This window comes from Macaca nemestrina, chromosome 6, assembly GCF_043159975.1.
Source record: "Macaca nemestrina isolate mMacNem1 chromosome 6, mMacNem.hap1, whole genome shotgun sequence".
Classification (NCBI taxonomy): domain Eukaryota; kingdom Metazoa; phylum Chordata; class Mammalia; order Primates; family Cercopithecidae; genus Macaca; species Macaca nemestrina.
In genome coordinates this window covers 98,129,152-98,143,656 of record NC_092130.1, presented here as the reverse complement: position 1 = coordinate 98,143,656, position 14,505 = coordinate 98,129,152, and the positions used below count along the sequence as shown (strand labels likewise).

The following is a 14,505-nucleotide window of genomic DNA, read 5'->3' as shown; positions in this document are numbered from 1 at the left end:
TAAGTAAAGTGTATTTATGTCACAAATCATTCTTATATCTCAGTCAAAAGACAAGGGAAGGTAGTACTTAAGCTGACTTTCTCATTCCTCTTTTATTATTTTTTTCTTTTCTGAGAAAGAAGCTAAAAGTCAGCTATAAGCACTGAACTATTTTTTTGGAAGGAGTTTTTACAAAATGATGTAAAAGAAAGGATCTGAAATGAATATAAATAGTTCAAATACCCATGACTTCCTGTTTAAATCATTTTAAATTTATAGTAATGTCAGTCTCAAGTAAACTTGAGTCTCTTAAACTTGCCATCGATTAAGCCAAATCTAAGCTTTCTTACATCTCACTTTACAAACAAGCATTAGCTATTACAATCAAGTACCTCTGACATCTATCCAGTCTTTTCCATGGATCTTTTTTAAAGGTTAACAAAGTTAACCCCATATTTTTCCTTTTTCTTTTCTCTTTTTCTTTTTTTTAGACGAAGTCTCGCTCTGTTGCCCAGGCTGGAATGCAATGGCACGATCTTGGCTTACCTCAACCTCTGACTCCTGGGTGCCAGTGATTCTCCTGCCTTAGTCTCCCAAGTAGCTGGGACTACAGGTGTGCGCCACCATGCCTGGCTACTTTTTGTATTTTCAGTAGAGATGGGGTTTCACCATTTTGGTCAGGCTGGTTTCGAACTCATGACCTTGTGATCTGCTTGCCTCGGCCTCCCAAAGTGCTGGGATTACAGGCGGGAGCCACCATGCCTGGCCCCTTTGTTCATTTTTTCTTTAAGAAAAGACATTTATTCAACAACTACTTATTGTGCTACTGTTATAGATGTTTGGGTATAGAAAAGAACGCAAAAGACTAAATTGTCTGCCCTCGTGGAACTTGTATTTTAATGGAGAGAGGAGGATGATAAATAAATACTTAAAAAATAATTGTGCCAGATGATGATAAAGAAAAGGCAGGTATTGGGGGCAGGGGGTAGCTACACAGTGCCTAGAACACACTGCACTGTCAACAATGGTTAGTTTCTTTTCTTTATTGCTCTCCATGTGATTTTTCTCAACTCCTTTTAAGTATTATTATAATACTTATAATAATAAGTATTCATATATACTTAATCGTGTATATTCTCTGGTTCAAAACTGCTTCTGTGAAGGCATTTAGGAAAGACGACAAATAGCACAGGTGTTACCCCTCACATTTTAAAGGAAGATGCTAAAGCTGACTGCAAGCCCCTTTGCTGGGAAAACAGTATGATGCCCCCAAAATAAGTGAGAGAGATACTAACAGACTTCTACAAACATTCCAAACTTGAAAATAAGGGCAGGTTACAGGGCAGAATGGAAGCCTCCAAGAGGGAACCTCTTTGGCTGCCATGGGTCAGGAGCATTAGGAATCACCTATGACAGGAAGCCCCAGAGCATCCCCGGCATACCAGAGGGAAAGGGCACCTACAGGGGGTTCATCCTAATAGGGGCACAGCCAGCTGCATACCTAGAACAGAGTCCAGATAGTGACAAGAGACTGTAAACCTGGCCCCAGATCAATGGCTCCATCAAATAGAGCCCACCTAGACATGATTCTCTCTTTCTAGGATAGCCCACTATACCAGTCACTTCTCATCCATAGACCACTAAACTAGTTATAAATATCTCACATAAACTACTCCTCCTGCCTTTTTTTGGAGACAGAGTCTTGCTCTGTCCCCCAGGCTGGAGTGCAGTGGTGCACTCTCAGCTCACTGCAACCTCTGCCTCCCCGGTTCAAGCGATCCTCCCACCTTAGCCTCCCTAGTAGCTGGGACTACAGGTGTGTGCCACCATGCCTGGCTACTTTTTTGTATTTTTTAGTAAAGATGGGGTTTTGCCATGTTGGCCAGGCTGCTCTTGAGCTCCTGGCCTCATGCAATCCACCCACCTCAGCCTCCCAAAGTGCTGGGATTACAAGCATGAGCCACTGTGCCCAGCCCCTCCTGCCTTTATACTTGAGATTATTCTAACACTTTGCTGAGATGGACTCCAAGGATAATCCAGCTACATAATTTTTAGTAAAAACCAGCCTACAAAGGAAAATGTATACCTTACCCATATGATTGAATCAGGCCCACCCAGGACTTCCTCTTGACTGAGGCACTTAAGGATTTGGGACTTGGATTACATCTATCAAATCCTTTCAGGCAGTGCCTAAACCAGCCTTTGTTTGGGTAATTGGGAGAGAAACTGCTAGACTTTGACTAGGGCTGTCATTCCAAAGAATTCTGGGACCCACAGTCCTAAGTGCAAAACAAGAGTCTCTACAAATAAACTCCCACAATTTCTGATTTTTTTTTTTTAACTTCACTGAGAGTTTCCTGTGAAACAGGAAGTGCTGAAACCTCAGCATCTATATAACCACCTGTGGAATTAGCAGATTTTTCTTTATTCTGGGATTAAAATAGTGCAGACACAAAGGGACTTTCCTGTGGACAACAGCAATAGCTGTTTTTAAAATTCTACAAACTAAAAATAGGAGGGAGTTTTCTTATACTGATAAAGAGTATTAAAAAATCTGCTACCAATATCACACTGAACGGTGAAATGTTGAAAGCTCTCCCTAAATAGAAATAGAAAAAGCCCACCAAAATACTAACAATGCTTATTTCTGGGTTACAGAATAATAGGTTTAGGGTGATTTTTTTCCTGCACTCCAGCCTGGGCGACAGAGCGAGACTCCGTCTCAAAAAAAAAAAAAAAAAAAAGAAATTTTGAGCTTTTCTGTATTTTTAAAAATTTCTTGCACCACTCCCCCATCTATTATTTGTATAAAAGCAAACAGGGAGCTTCCCTGTTGTATCCAGGATGAAATCCCATCTCCTTAGTGGGCCATACTGTCCTTGTTTAGCTTTCCCACCTCTTCTTTCATGCCTCCCCTTTGTCCCCCAGATAGGCTCACACACCTTTTGCTCACAGCCTTTTCTATTTCCTGTGATGGTCTTTTCCACCCAGGAACTCTTTGAGGTTCAGCGCAGGTGAAAGAGGGCCTGAGTGGTTTAGCTCTCCTTCACTCTCATAGCAACTATCAGACTCTGTGGAAATGATCTGACAATTAAGTACAGCTTGTAATGTCTCTACCACCATAGCTTTCAAATGTTATTTGATTTTCTTTTAACTTTTTGTACGTTCTAGTTCTCTCCAACTAGGTTATAAGCGACTTGTTGTATTTTTCATAAAGTCTAGGGCAACAGAGCAGGTATTTGTGGTAGCAGAATAATGGCCCTCTAAAGATGTCCCTGTCCCAATCCTCAGGACCTGTGAATATGTTAGGTTACACGGCAAAGGGGCATTCAGGTTGCAGATGGAATTAAGATGGCTAATCAGCTGACTTTCAAATAGGGAGGTGATGCTAGATTATTTATCCAGGTGGGCCCAATGTTATCACAAGAGTCCAGAAAAGTTGAAGAGGGAGGCAAAACAGGTCAGAGAAGATGAGATGATGGAAGCCAGGTTCAAAGAATGTGCCAGAAAAGGACTCAACCTTCCATTGCTGGCTTTGAAGGCGGAGGAAGGAGGCCATGGGCCAAGGAATGTAGGCAGCCTCTAGAAGCAGAAAAAGGCAAGGAAATGGGTTCTCCCCTGCAGCCTTTGGAAGGGACTGCAGCCCTGCCAGTCGGTACCCTGGATTTAGTCCAGTGAGACCTGTGTCAGACTTCTGACCTATAGGACTGAAAATATCCAAAAAATATGAAAATAGAGTGATGGTTAAGTATCAGTTGTTTTAAGCCATTGAGTTCACGGTAATTTGTTTGATCAGTGATAGAAAACTAATAGTGTTAAATATTCTTTTCCTTCATTCACATTAAAATCAAGAAAGATAAAACCAAAGTTGTTGAAGTAATGGACAAATTTAAAGATATCCTTTTTGAGAACACCTTGCCTAATCACTCCCAAATGCTGTCACTTCTTCATTTGTCCTTACTGCTTACATTATATCACTTATCATTTGTTCTACTTTATTTTACAACTGCGTTAATATCCTTTCCGGGGCATATGTTTCCTTCTGATTCAAAAGACTCTTTAGAAGCAGGGGCCATGTACTCATTCCGTAGGTATTTGCTGCCAGAGGTAACAGACTTCAGTCTATAAATGCCTGATTACTAACATCTTACATTATGGGTTACTAAACAGGCCATTTAGTCTGTTTTCAACAACTTCCCAGAAATGTTTTGAAAAGTTTTATTTCAGCCTTATACACAAGCACCCTAAAACCCCTAAAAAAATTCTGACAAGATCAATAAATATTAACAAAGTAGATTTACTTTGTAAATTTTAATTCCATTGGATATATTCCATAAAATTTTGTGAGGTTTTATGTTTTTACAGAATTTTATGGTAGACTCTTTCAAGAAAGGTGGATATATTTATCCTTACAGATGGTAAGACTGGGGAACTGAGGTAGGAGGATGACTGGTCCAGATTGGGAGAGGCAAAAAAGTGTCTGGACACCCTCAAATCTTTGCCAGACCTGGGGAGGCTCCAGGGTGGAAGATGGAAGGGGCAGAGCCACTGGACCTGAGAGGGACTGTTTGGAAGTTAGACTGCTTTTGTGTTGAAATTCAAAATCAGCATAGAACCTTTAATCAACTATAATTAACAGGCTACACTTGGAAGCTATGGCTAAAATTTCTAGGCTGTACCAGAATTAAAGAAAAGTAAGTAAATAAATAAATGGTCAGTTGGAAATGAGACAGTTTGGCATAAAAGTGACCCTGGGGAAAAAATATAAAAGCTGATGTGCAAATGGAGTTATGGGCCACTAACCACGTTAACCACGTGGTGCTGTAGAGAAGGGCTCTGGTGAGGCAGCTGGCCCTTGGTCAAATGGCCTAACTCCAGATGCGGGGCCAGGTCAAGCCCTTCAGGTCAGCTTCTGTGATCTGGCTCAGAGAAGCCCTAGAAAACGTTGCTCACCCTGATTTCTCCAAACATAAGATTGGGGCAGTGGGATTTGCCATTTCTGCGTAGCCTAGGCCAGTGGTGAGAGTTAATTAGTGTTTTTAAAGTGCTGTGGATTTGGTTTGGTTTATGTATTTTCTCGGGATGAAAGCCAGGATGCCAGCACCAAGTGTTAACAGTGAAGGTTTCATGCGTGCTCCTTGAGATGTGCCGTGTGAAGTGGGGTGGAGGGGATACGAGGCTTGTGGGATCGCCTTTGGCATCAAAAAGGCCACATTTCCAAACAGACTTTAGTGCTCCCCAAAGCGGAGGGGGCAGACTAGAAGCCTTTGAAAATTTAAAAGGAGAAAGCTATCTGTGTTTTGGCTCTGTGATTGAGGGCATGTAGCAACCCACACCAAGGAAAATTTGACGAGCTGCTAAAGACAAATATTGGCAGCTAGAGACGACACAAAATTCTAACTGCTCTGACCTAGTACAGGCAGGCACGGAAGCAGCAACTCCTACTCTGTAAGAACCCCGCAGATTTCAGATATTCCAGGCTCGCCGGAACCCTCCTTGGAGTTGGTTTTCACAAATAAAGCTTTATGGCTTTATTCCTGATTAAGGAAGTCATATGTGCTCATAATTCAAAACTAAAATTGGAGAAATACATAAAGGGAAAAGTGCAACTTTCCCACCCTGCCCCAATCCTAGCAGCCAGAATGTAATTGTTGTTCACTGTGGTTTGGACATATTTACAGGAGATATTGTTATAATCGTTCCCAACTTATAGGTGATGAAACAGATGGCTGGAAGAACTCACCCACAGGCTCACAGGAAATAAGTCAGAGCTGGTATTGAATAAAACCCAGGGCTTTCTGGCACCCCCAAACTCTACCTGTTTTACTAGGTGACACTGCCCACCCCACACTCGGCTCCCTCATCCCCACAGCACCCTCCAGTGGAGTGACTACAAGTCACTGGCAGGGCTTCCATGACGAGCTCTACAAGCAGAAGCTACCACCATCCGCAGAGTCGGATTACATGTGAATCCAGCAAGGCTAATGTCACTACTCGACCCATTTTTCCAGGCTCCTTTAAATGAATCATGTCCCATCAACATGCTATTATATAGGTGAGATGATTGTAACTCAGATCTCGGTGCCCTTCTCCCACAAGACAAGTGTAGGACACAAAGCGACGAGACCTGCGAAATCAGGAGGACATGACGTACATGCTGGGTCTGAACAGCCCTGAGTTCCAGCTCTGATATTTAACAGCATGCATGACCTGGTGCCTCAGTTTCTTCACCTGGATTATAAAGAGTGCACAAACTGCCAACGGGCTCTTAGCCTCTGGCATTCTATGTAATGTTGAGCAATCTGTAGCAGGATGAGCCCCATGCATTCCCCCTAACTCTTTTAATTCTGCTTCATATCTAATTTCAGGCTGAAAGAAAGATGCCTCTGTGCCACTACTTCTCTAATATGCCCAAAAAGAAATGAAAATGCCTTGAAAATGATATATGAAATTATTGTTGTTCTCACTAGATTGATTCTAATCAAATCAGCTAATGATAAATTATTCATTTATTAGCACATATTCTTTCAATATGTATTTATCTTTTATACATAAGATACAGAGAGAACTATACACATGAAGTCTTGCTCTCCTTATAGCTCCGGATGGGGAAAACACGTGAATATAAATACTGCACTATAAGGCAGCAAGAGCTCACTGTCCTGGGAAGCTCCAGAGAAACTCAAGGGATTCAAGTTCAAAAGAATCAGAGAGGGCTTCATGCAGGAGTAGGAATGTGCACTGAACTCTACAGAAGGGGCAGGGCAACAAGGGAGATAAACAGGACTGAAGGAGGGCATTGCAATGGTGCCGAATGGTGGACGTTGTAGGACGGCTTGCTGGTGGACAGCTGGGAGCCACTGACAGCCTTCCAGCAGGGTGGGGAGAGGCTGTGTCCATGCCCTCTTCCAGACTCTTCTAGACTGGGTTTTAGCCAGACCTTTAGGTTTGGCTTTAGCCTAACTGATCTCGAGTATTTATAGCAGTACCTCATGCATCCCAGGCCATCATCATTTATTTATTTACAGAATAAATAATCTTGGAAATGGTAACATAATACTGGAAAACGGCTTTGAATGTCGCTCTGAGGAGGAAACAGGGAGCAGCTCCAGGCATTCCAACCCGGATGACTCTTGGATCTCAAGCATGGATTTGGCAATTGCACCACAGAAAATGTGTGTGTAAGAGAGGAGAGGGTGGGAAGAAGGCTGTTCTTTCACCCTATAATCATGAGCAGAAATAACATCTCATTAGAAACTTTAAAGAGAAGAGGGCCTTTAAATGAAATAGTAACAAAGCTGTACGGAATCACTTTGAAGAGCTGGCCTTTGGTGGTGTGGAAAATGCTAACATCTGTCACTGCCCTTCATCTATAATCAAGCTTCTCCCAGCAGAATCTCTGTGTCTCCTGTGTGTGCGCACGTGTTAAATACATACACCTGTGTTACATGATGGGCTGTGTCAGTGTTCTGGCCATCACAGAATGCCACGTCTGACTTCCAGAGTGAGTCGTGGTCTCAGATGGGGCAGGACCATTACTGCAGAACAGCCAAGATCAAGCCCGGCACCTGCAGCATAGGTGTATATGTTTTTCCTCAGGCAAAATAATGCACTGGAAGCGGTTGTCCTTGTGGTCTGAGTCATGCTTCCTGGGACCTTGGGGGAGTGTGGAATTTGGGGCTGGAGCTCCCCTTGGAACCATGGAGAGCTGAATTCAGACCTGTAGGACCTCACGCCTACCCTGGGATTATGGCTGTTCCCCACCACTTCAGAGGTTCCAGGCTTTCTCATGAATCAGCTTCAGTGGTGCTATTCCCCAGGCTCTCTCACGGGTTTCTTACACGGACCACTTTGTGCTTCTGCACAAAGATGGATCAGCCTACTACAAGGAAATATTTTACCGACATGGGGGAATAAATAATTCTCAGGAATTTTCTCAGAAGGGAACAAAGGAAAAGAGAAGGGTACTAGCTGAACAGAGACCAAAGCACTTCCAAGGTTACTTCAGAACAAGACCTTCAAAAATGAATAAAAAGTCTCCTCAAAGCACACAGGAAAGCAATTACATCCCACACGTCTGACACTGGTCATGAAGCTGGAAGGCAGGGGAGGGAGGAAGGGGACAAAAGTGGAGCCAGGGTTGGGGCACTGAGATAACCAGTGACTGATGAAACATTCGGAGGGAACATCCCAGAAAACAGGAGCAGAACCGAACTCAGAACAGCAAGAAGAGGCAGAGCCCCAGACTCAGAGGGAAGTCAGGCCGAGCCAGGCCAGAGGCAAAGGCTTTATAAATCTCTGTTTGTCTACTGAGGAGGTCTGGAGAAAGGGAGGAAGATGGGCAGGGAAATCCCACATCATCTTTTCTGGTCGGTCTTTTCAATGCAGGGAGCGATGGGGGTGGGCACTTAGAAGCTGAATGAATAGTTTCAAATATCTGTATATAATGTCAATTACAACTTAATAAGTGACTTGTAGCTTCTAAGTTATTTTTACTTAGGCACAAAAGGTAGGTTTGGGGTTTAAAAGGAGTGTAAGCGGCCATCTGGAGGTACTTTTAGGCTCAGGAAAGGCTATAAGACAATAAAACAAGGACTTTGACAGGTTGATCTGTTTATCATTCATTAGCAGATATTTACTGATATTAACCCAACAACTTACTATAATGTTAGGTTCTGTGCTACGGAGCGCTTACTGTGCATATGGCAGTAAATGAAAAAGATAGAGACCCTATTCTTGTACAGTTTCTCTTCACTTTTGGAGGGAGGGAAAGTTACATTTTATTTATTTTTTATATGTTTTAATTGTGGTAAAATACAAACAACATAAAATTTACCATCTTAACCATTTTTAATTGTATGGTCCAGTGGCATTAAATACATTCACGTTGTTGCGCTGTCATCATTATCATCCATTTCTACACCCACTCAAAAATCATGCCCCATTTTCCCCTCCCCACAACCCCGGACAACCGCCATTCTATTTTCTGTCCCTATGAATCTGACTACTTTGGGTACCTTATGTAAGTGGAGTCATACGGTTTTTCCTTTTGTGACTTGCTTAGCATAATGTCCTGCTGGTGGAGTCAGGACTTTTTTCATGGTCACATACCCATGGTAGGTTGTGGCTTGGATACTAACAGTAAAAATACTCAAAGATTGGCACAAAATATTGATACACGTACACATTCACAGAGAAACATGCACACACACCAGGGATCACCAAATCTCTCGTAGAGCAGGAGATTCACCATTCTGCAGTAAAGCATAAAGTCTCAAGGATGCATACATAAATTACACCATTAGGATGAGGATGACTACAGTTTAAAACATAAAAGAAAGAAAGAAAAGGAGAGATAGTGGAAAAAGGAAGGAAGGAAGGGAGGGAGGGAGGGGAAAATAAGAAGTATTGAGGATGTAGAGAAATTGGAACCCTTGTTCACTGTCAATGGGAAAGCAAAATAGTGTAGCCTCTATGGACAATAACATTGTGTGATTACTCAAAATATTAAAAATAGAATTATCATAGGATCCAGCAATCCCACTTCTGGGTATATACCTGAAAGAATTAAAAGCAGGGGCTTAAACAGGTATTTGTACACTCACGTTTGTAGCAGCATTACTCAGCATTACTCAGAATAGCCAAAAGGTAGTAGTCAAATTATGGGGTGCCCAGAGGCCCATCCTGCTGGTGGAGTCAGGACTTTTTTCATGGTCACATACCCATGGTATGTGTGTTGGCAGGGGACAGGGGAGGTGTAGCTGCTGAAATCCAAGAAGCCAGCTTCTGGGGGCATGTGCTGCTAGGCAGAAGGCAGAAATCTCCTGGGAAGTGCCTAACGCCTATTTGTATGATTCAGAATCAGAGGAGACATTGGTCAACAAACCCCAGGATGACCCACTAAGGGAAAGAGGAGATAGAAAAGCAGATTGAGGCCGGGCGCGGTGGCTCAAGCCTGTAATCCCAGCACTTTGGGAGGCCGAGATGGGCGGATCACGAGGTCAGGAGATCGAGATCATCCTGGCTAACAGGGTGAAACCCCGTCTCTACTAAAAAATACAAAAAACTAGCCGGGCGACGCGGCGGGCGCCCGTAGTCCCAGCTACTCGGGAGGCTGAGGCAGGAGAATGGCGTAAACCCGGGAGGCGGAGCTTGCAGTGAGCTGAGATCCGGCCACTGCACTCCAGCCTGGGCGGCAGAGCGAGACTGTCTCAAAAAAAAAAAAAAAAAAAAAAGAAAAGCAGATTGATACGCTGATGTTTTAGAACAGAGATCAGAAAGGTGGCCAGGATGTAGTAATAAGAAACTCATAAAATAATTCAAATTCCTCTAGTGCATATAATGTGTCTAGCATTTTCACTTGTGTTCATCTATTTATGACCATGCCTTTGGCAACATCACTGCTTATCAATGGACACACTACTTCTGGCAGGCAGAAAAAGGAGAGAAGCAGAGTAAGCAGATTTGCTCCTTTGAGGTCCCATTCATGTAGAGACCCACAGAACACTGAAGCCAGAGGGACCTTGCAGATCATTTAATTCCTTCTTTACTCTACAGGTGAGGAAACTGACGAAGTGGCTTTAGGGAAGGTGGAGGTGGAACGTTACCTTCTTCTCCCGCAGTAAGCACCAATGATCTGAGAAGAGCTGGAGTGAGAAACCACAGAAATGCTTCTGTGATAACACTGACTCCATTCTTAATCCTTAGTTTACACCTGAGATTGGCTGCTTTCTGATTTTACTCCACAAAAGCCTCTGTGCTCTATGAATATGATATCCAGACTTAGCTGTCCTCTAAGTACATGTTTTTTATAGCTGGATTTAATTTTTCCTCATCAATGAATTGCATAGAAAAGGAAATGGGCTTGTATCATCATCCTAAAAAGGACCAGGCACCCAAAGATAGCTCTTCTTTTTTCTGCTTCTGCCTCTCAGTAGAGTGAAGTGAATATAAAAACTGGGCAGAAAAGGCCCATGGGATTGCCATGTGTGAGGAGGTGGGTGGCACCTTGCTACCTGCAGGCGCAGATAGCAGAGAACGCCCTGTGTGTATGAAGCAACAGTGAAGTGGTTCTACGTCCTTGCAAGAGCCGACAATGTCCTTCGTTATCTGCAGGAGTCAGAGCAGGAGTCCCAAGCTGGCGAGGAAGCCAACATGAAGGCCTGGGTGGGCTCCAGAGAGGGGAGAAAGAGCAGCAGAAGGCCAAAGAGGATCCCTAAATTTGGGGCCACAGTACTGGGTCTTATAAGTCCTCCACATAATATGTAGGAAACTGAGTCCAAGAGAAGTAAATGTCCTTACAATCTATGGGTGGCAAGATTAAGAAAATTTTCTATTCTAATTTCCACACTCTTACCAACTTTTACGCTGGAGAAACCTTTTGCCTGTGCTGTTATTTTGCTAGGGCCCTTTAGGTAAGACAGGAGAAAGCACAGCAAGTTGCACCAAGAACCCTGGAGCACGCAGTGCTGTGGTGATAGTGTATTCGTCTGTCCTTGCATTGTTATGAAGAACTGCCTGAGACTGGGTATAAAGAAAAGAGGTTTAATTGGTTCAGGGTTCCATAGACTCTACAGGAATCATGGCTGGGGAGGCCTCAGGAACTTATAATCATGGCAGAAGGAGAAGGGGAGGCAGGCACGTCCTATATGGCTGGAGCAGGAGGAAGAGTGTGAAGCGGGAAGTGCTACACACTTTCAAACAACCAGATCTCATGAGAACTCACTCAATATCACCCGAACAGCAAGGGGGAAATCCACGCCCATGATCCAGTCACCTCCCGCTGGGCCCCTCCTCCAGCACTGGGGATACAATTCGAAATGAGATTTGGGTGGGACACAAATCCCAACCATATCACATAGGAGTATAGTTCCCAAGCTCCTACTTCAAATGCCAAATGAAAATACAGCTTAGTGAGTGAGGGGTCTTAAGGTTTTTCATTTGTAGGTGGAATTTAACAGGTGAAGACATTTACAACCATTATAATGTGGGTGGCATATTCCACATATCCCCTAGACCTAGGTTATACTGGGCTTTGCAGTGCATTAAATTACTCAGAAAGTTTTAAAGCCATTCCTGCCTCCCTAGTATTCTCTTCCAGCCACCCTTAGAGATTTTGATATGACTGAAACGTATCTCTTAGGTGTACTGGGATAGAGAAAAGTTTAGGAGTCATTGATGTAGCCTCACAGTAACTAGTCACAGCTTTGTGATCAGCTCAGCTGATCAACTTACTTTCTAGCACCTTCTAGAAGAGGTTTTTAGGCCAATAGAAATATAATGCAAGTCACATATGTAAGTTAATTAAAATTAAATTTTCTATTAGCCACATTAAGAAAGGAAGAGGAGACAAGTAAAACATTAACAATATATTTAAATCAATATATCCAAAGTATTATCCTTTCGCCAAATAATAAATCTATAATATTGTATGCATATAATACATAGGTGTACTAAGTCTTCAAAATCTGATGTGCACATTCTACTCACAGCACATCTCAATCCACAGTTAGCCACATTTTAAGTACCCAACAGCCACATGTGGCCTGTGGCTACCATACTGGACAGCACAAATCTAGACTGTTCTTACAGTCCTTAGGGCTCAAACCTTCCCCTTGCCTCTCTCAATGACATGGATTTACTCCAAAAGAAATAGAAATTTCTCCATGACGTAGCCATTCTCGCCTGTCTCAGGGCCCTTTCCTGTCCAGGTCTTAATGTGTCCGCTTGGTCTTTATTGCATCTCAACTCTCCAATTGTCTACTGAGTCATCAAGCAATCATTAATGAGTGCCTAGCAAGCGCCCAGTATTTGTGTTAACTGATGAGGATAAAAAAATACAAGAGACGCTGACTTCCAGGAGCTCTCAGCTTGGAAATGCAGGCACAAACACGAACACGTGAGGGATGGTATAGGGGGACGCACGCACACAGGAAGGAGTGACTGCTTCTTCTGGGGCTCTGGAAAGCATTCACAGAGGGGGCATGGGGCCGGGTTTTTAAGGGATGAGAGAGACTGTAGAGAGGCAGGGAAAACGTGGTTCAGGCATAGGGAAAAGCATATTCATGACAGTATGATGACCTGCATGCCTGGAGATGACAAGTGTCTAGGAGATGAGAACATGACAAGGAGTGCCTGGAGTGAGGCTGGCCGGGCAAGTGGGACCTGAGTGCCCGGTGACACATTTAGAACGACTGTGGGGTAATTCTCTGAGCAGGAATCTCTGAGCAAGAATATTTTGTGGCAAGCCATAATACAGTTTGGAAAAAACAAAGAAGTAAGGAGAGCCTGAACTAAGGGGGCAGCAGTATGTCCAGAAAGGAGCGATGGGAGCCCCCCATATGAATAAGGGAATAGAAGGGCACTGTTTGCAAGATGAGCATTATGATGAAAGCTGGGCAAAGGGTCTAATTGCTAAGGCTTTCTATGTCCAAATTCACTATGCTGAGGGCATTAGGGCCACTCACACGGTATTTATACAGGCCTATTACAGTCCATTGTGATCCGGAAGCACTACATGCATGCCTGCCTGCCCTGAAGGAAATGGTAGGGCTCTTTACAGGTTAATTTAGGCAGGAGGCAGGATCAAGCGGAATCACTTCCAGGACTGCGAGGAAAGTCACACCTGTGACACCCAGCAGGTGTTGGGCAGTACCTGACCGTCCCAATCAGATAATGTGGTTGCTCACACTACGCTGGAACCCAACTGTGGTTTATTGGACTGTGAGTTTTCTGGCAGGCAGCTCTGAAGCTCTCAGGTAAGAACAGGGCAGCAACGTGACATCTACAGTGAGAAGGAGCCTCAGAGATGCCATGAGTTCTTTTGTAAATGGGGAAGGCTGGGGCAGGAAGAGTTCAACGGCTTAAAGGCTAGTAAGTGGCAGAGCAAGAATAGAATTCACCTTTCTTGTTTCATAAGCTGGCGTTCCTTTCACAGCACACTGCCCTCTGAGATGAGTGGAAGGTGTGTCCTGAAGAACTGTTTAGCTTTCCAGCAACCCAGGAAAAAAGAGAAAGCTAGGCTAGAGACACACTAGGTAATCAAACCACCTTGGTGGGCCAATGAGATTTAACCTAGTAGCAATGCACTGGTACTCACACGGCGAAGCGTCCACGAAGTTCGGGTCGATATTATGCAGCAGCTCCATTCTGGGGGATGGGCTTCCTTCACTGGAAAACAATTTTTAAGGGAATGTTAATTTCCTCTCTCTAATGGGCACGAGTTATTTTAACACTTCCCTTCCTTGTACTTATAGGAAATAACAAACCTGCCAGTTAACAACTCTGTCATAAATTTGGAGGTCTCCACAATCACGGCTGGTGCATCTTCAAGTAGTCATCATTTGTCTATGTGTCAAGCATACGATGATATTTTAAAAAAATGATTCTGGGACCCTTTGAAATAAATATTGTGGCCTTATTTAAACATGACCATTTTTTATACCAGAGAAATGAGAACTCAAGTTACCTTATGTAGACTTCAGACTGAACACTTACAAGTAAATGAAGAAACTGCATCTGCCAAAG

The 14,505-nt window shown here is 43.4% G+C and overlaps 1 protein-coding gene across 1 annotated transcript in view; it reads right to left on the bottom strand.

The window, feature by feature from the left end:
* Positions 1–14,505, bottom strand: part of LOC105475096 (arylsulfatase B) — a 193,199-nt gene that overhangs the window by 47,824 nt on the left and 130,870 nt on the right. The window contains exon 6 of the mRNA XM_011730093.3: positions 14,078–14,148. Within this exon, the coding sequence (XP_011728395.2) occupies positions 14,078–14,148 (71 nt within the window). The remainder of the gene's footprint in view (positions 1–14,077; positions 14,149–14,505) is intronic.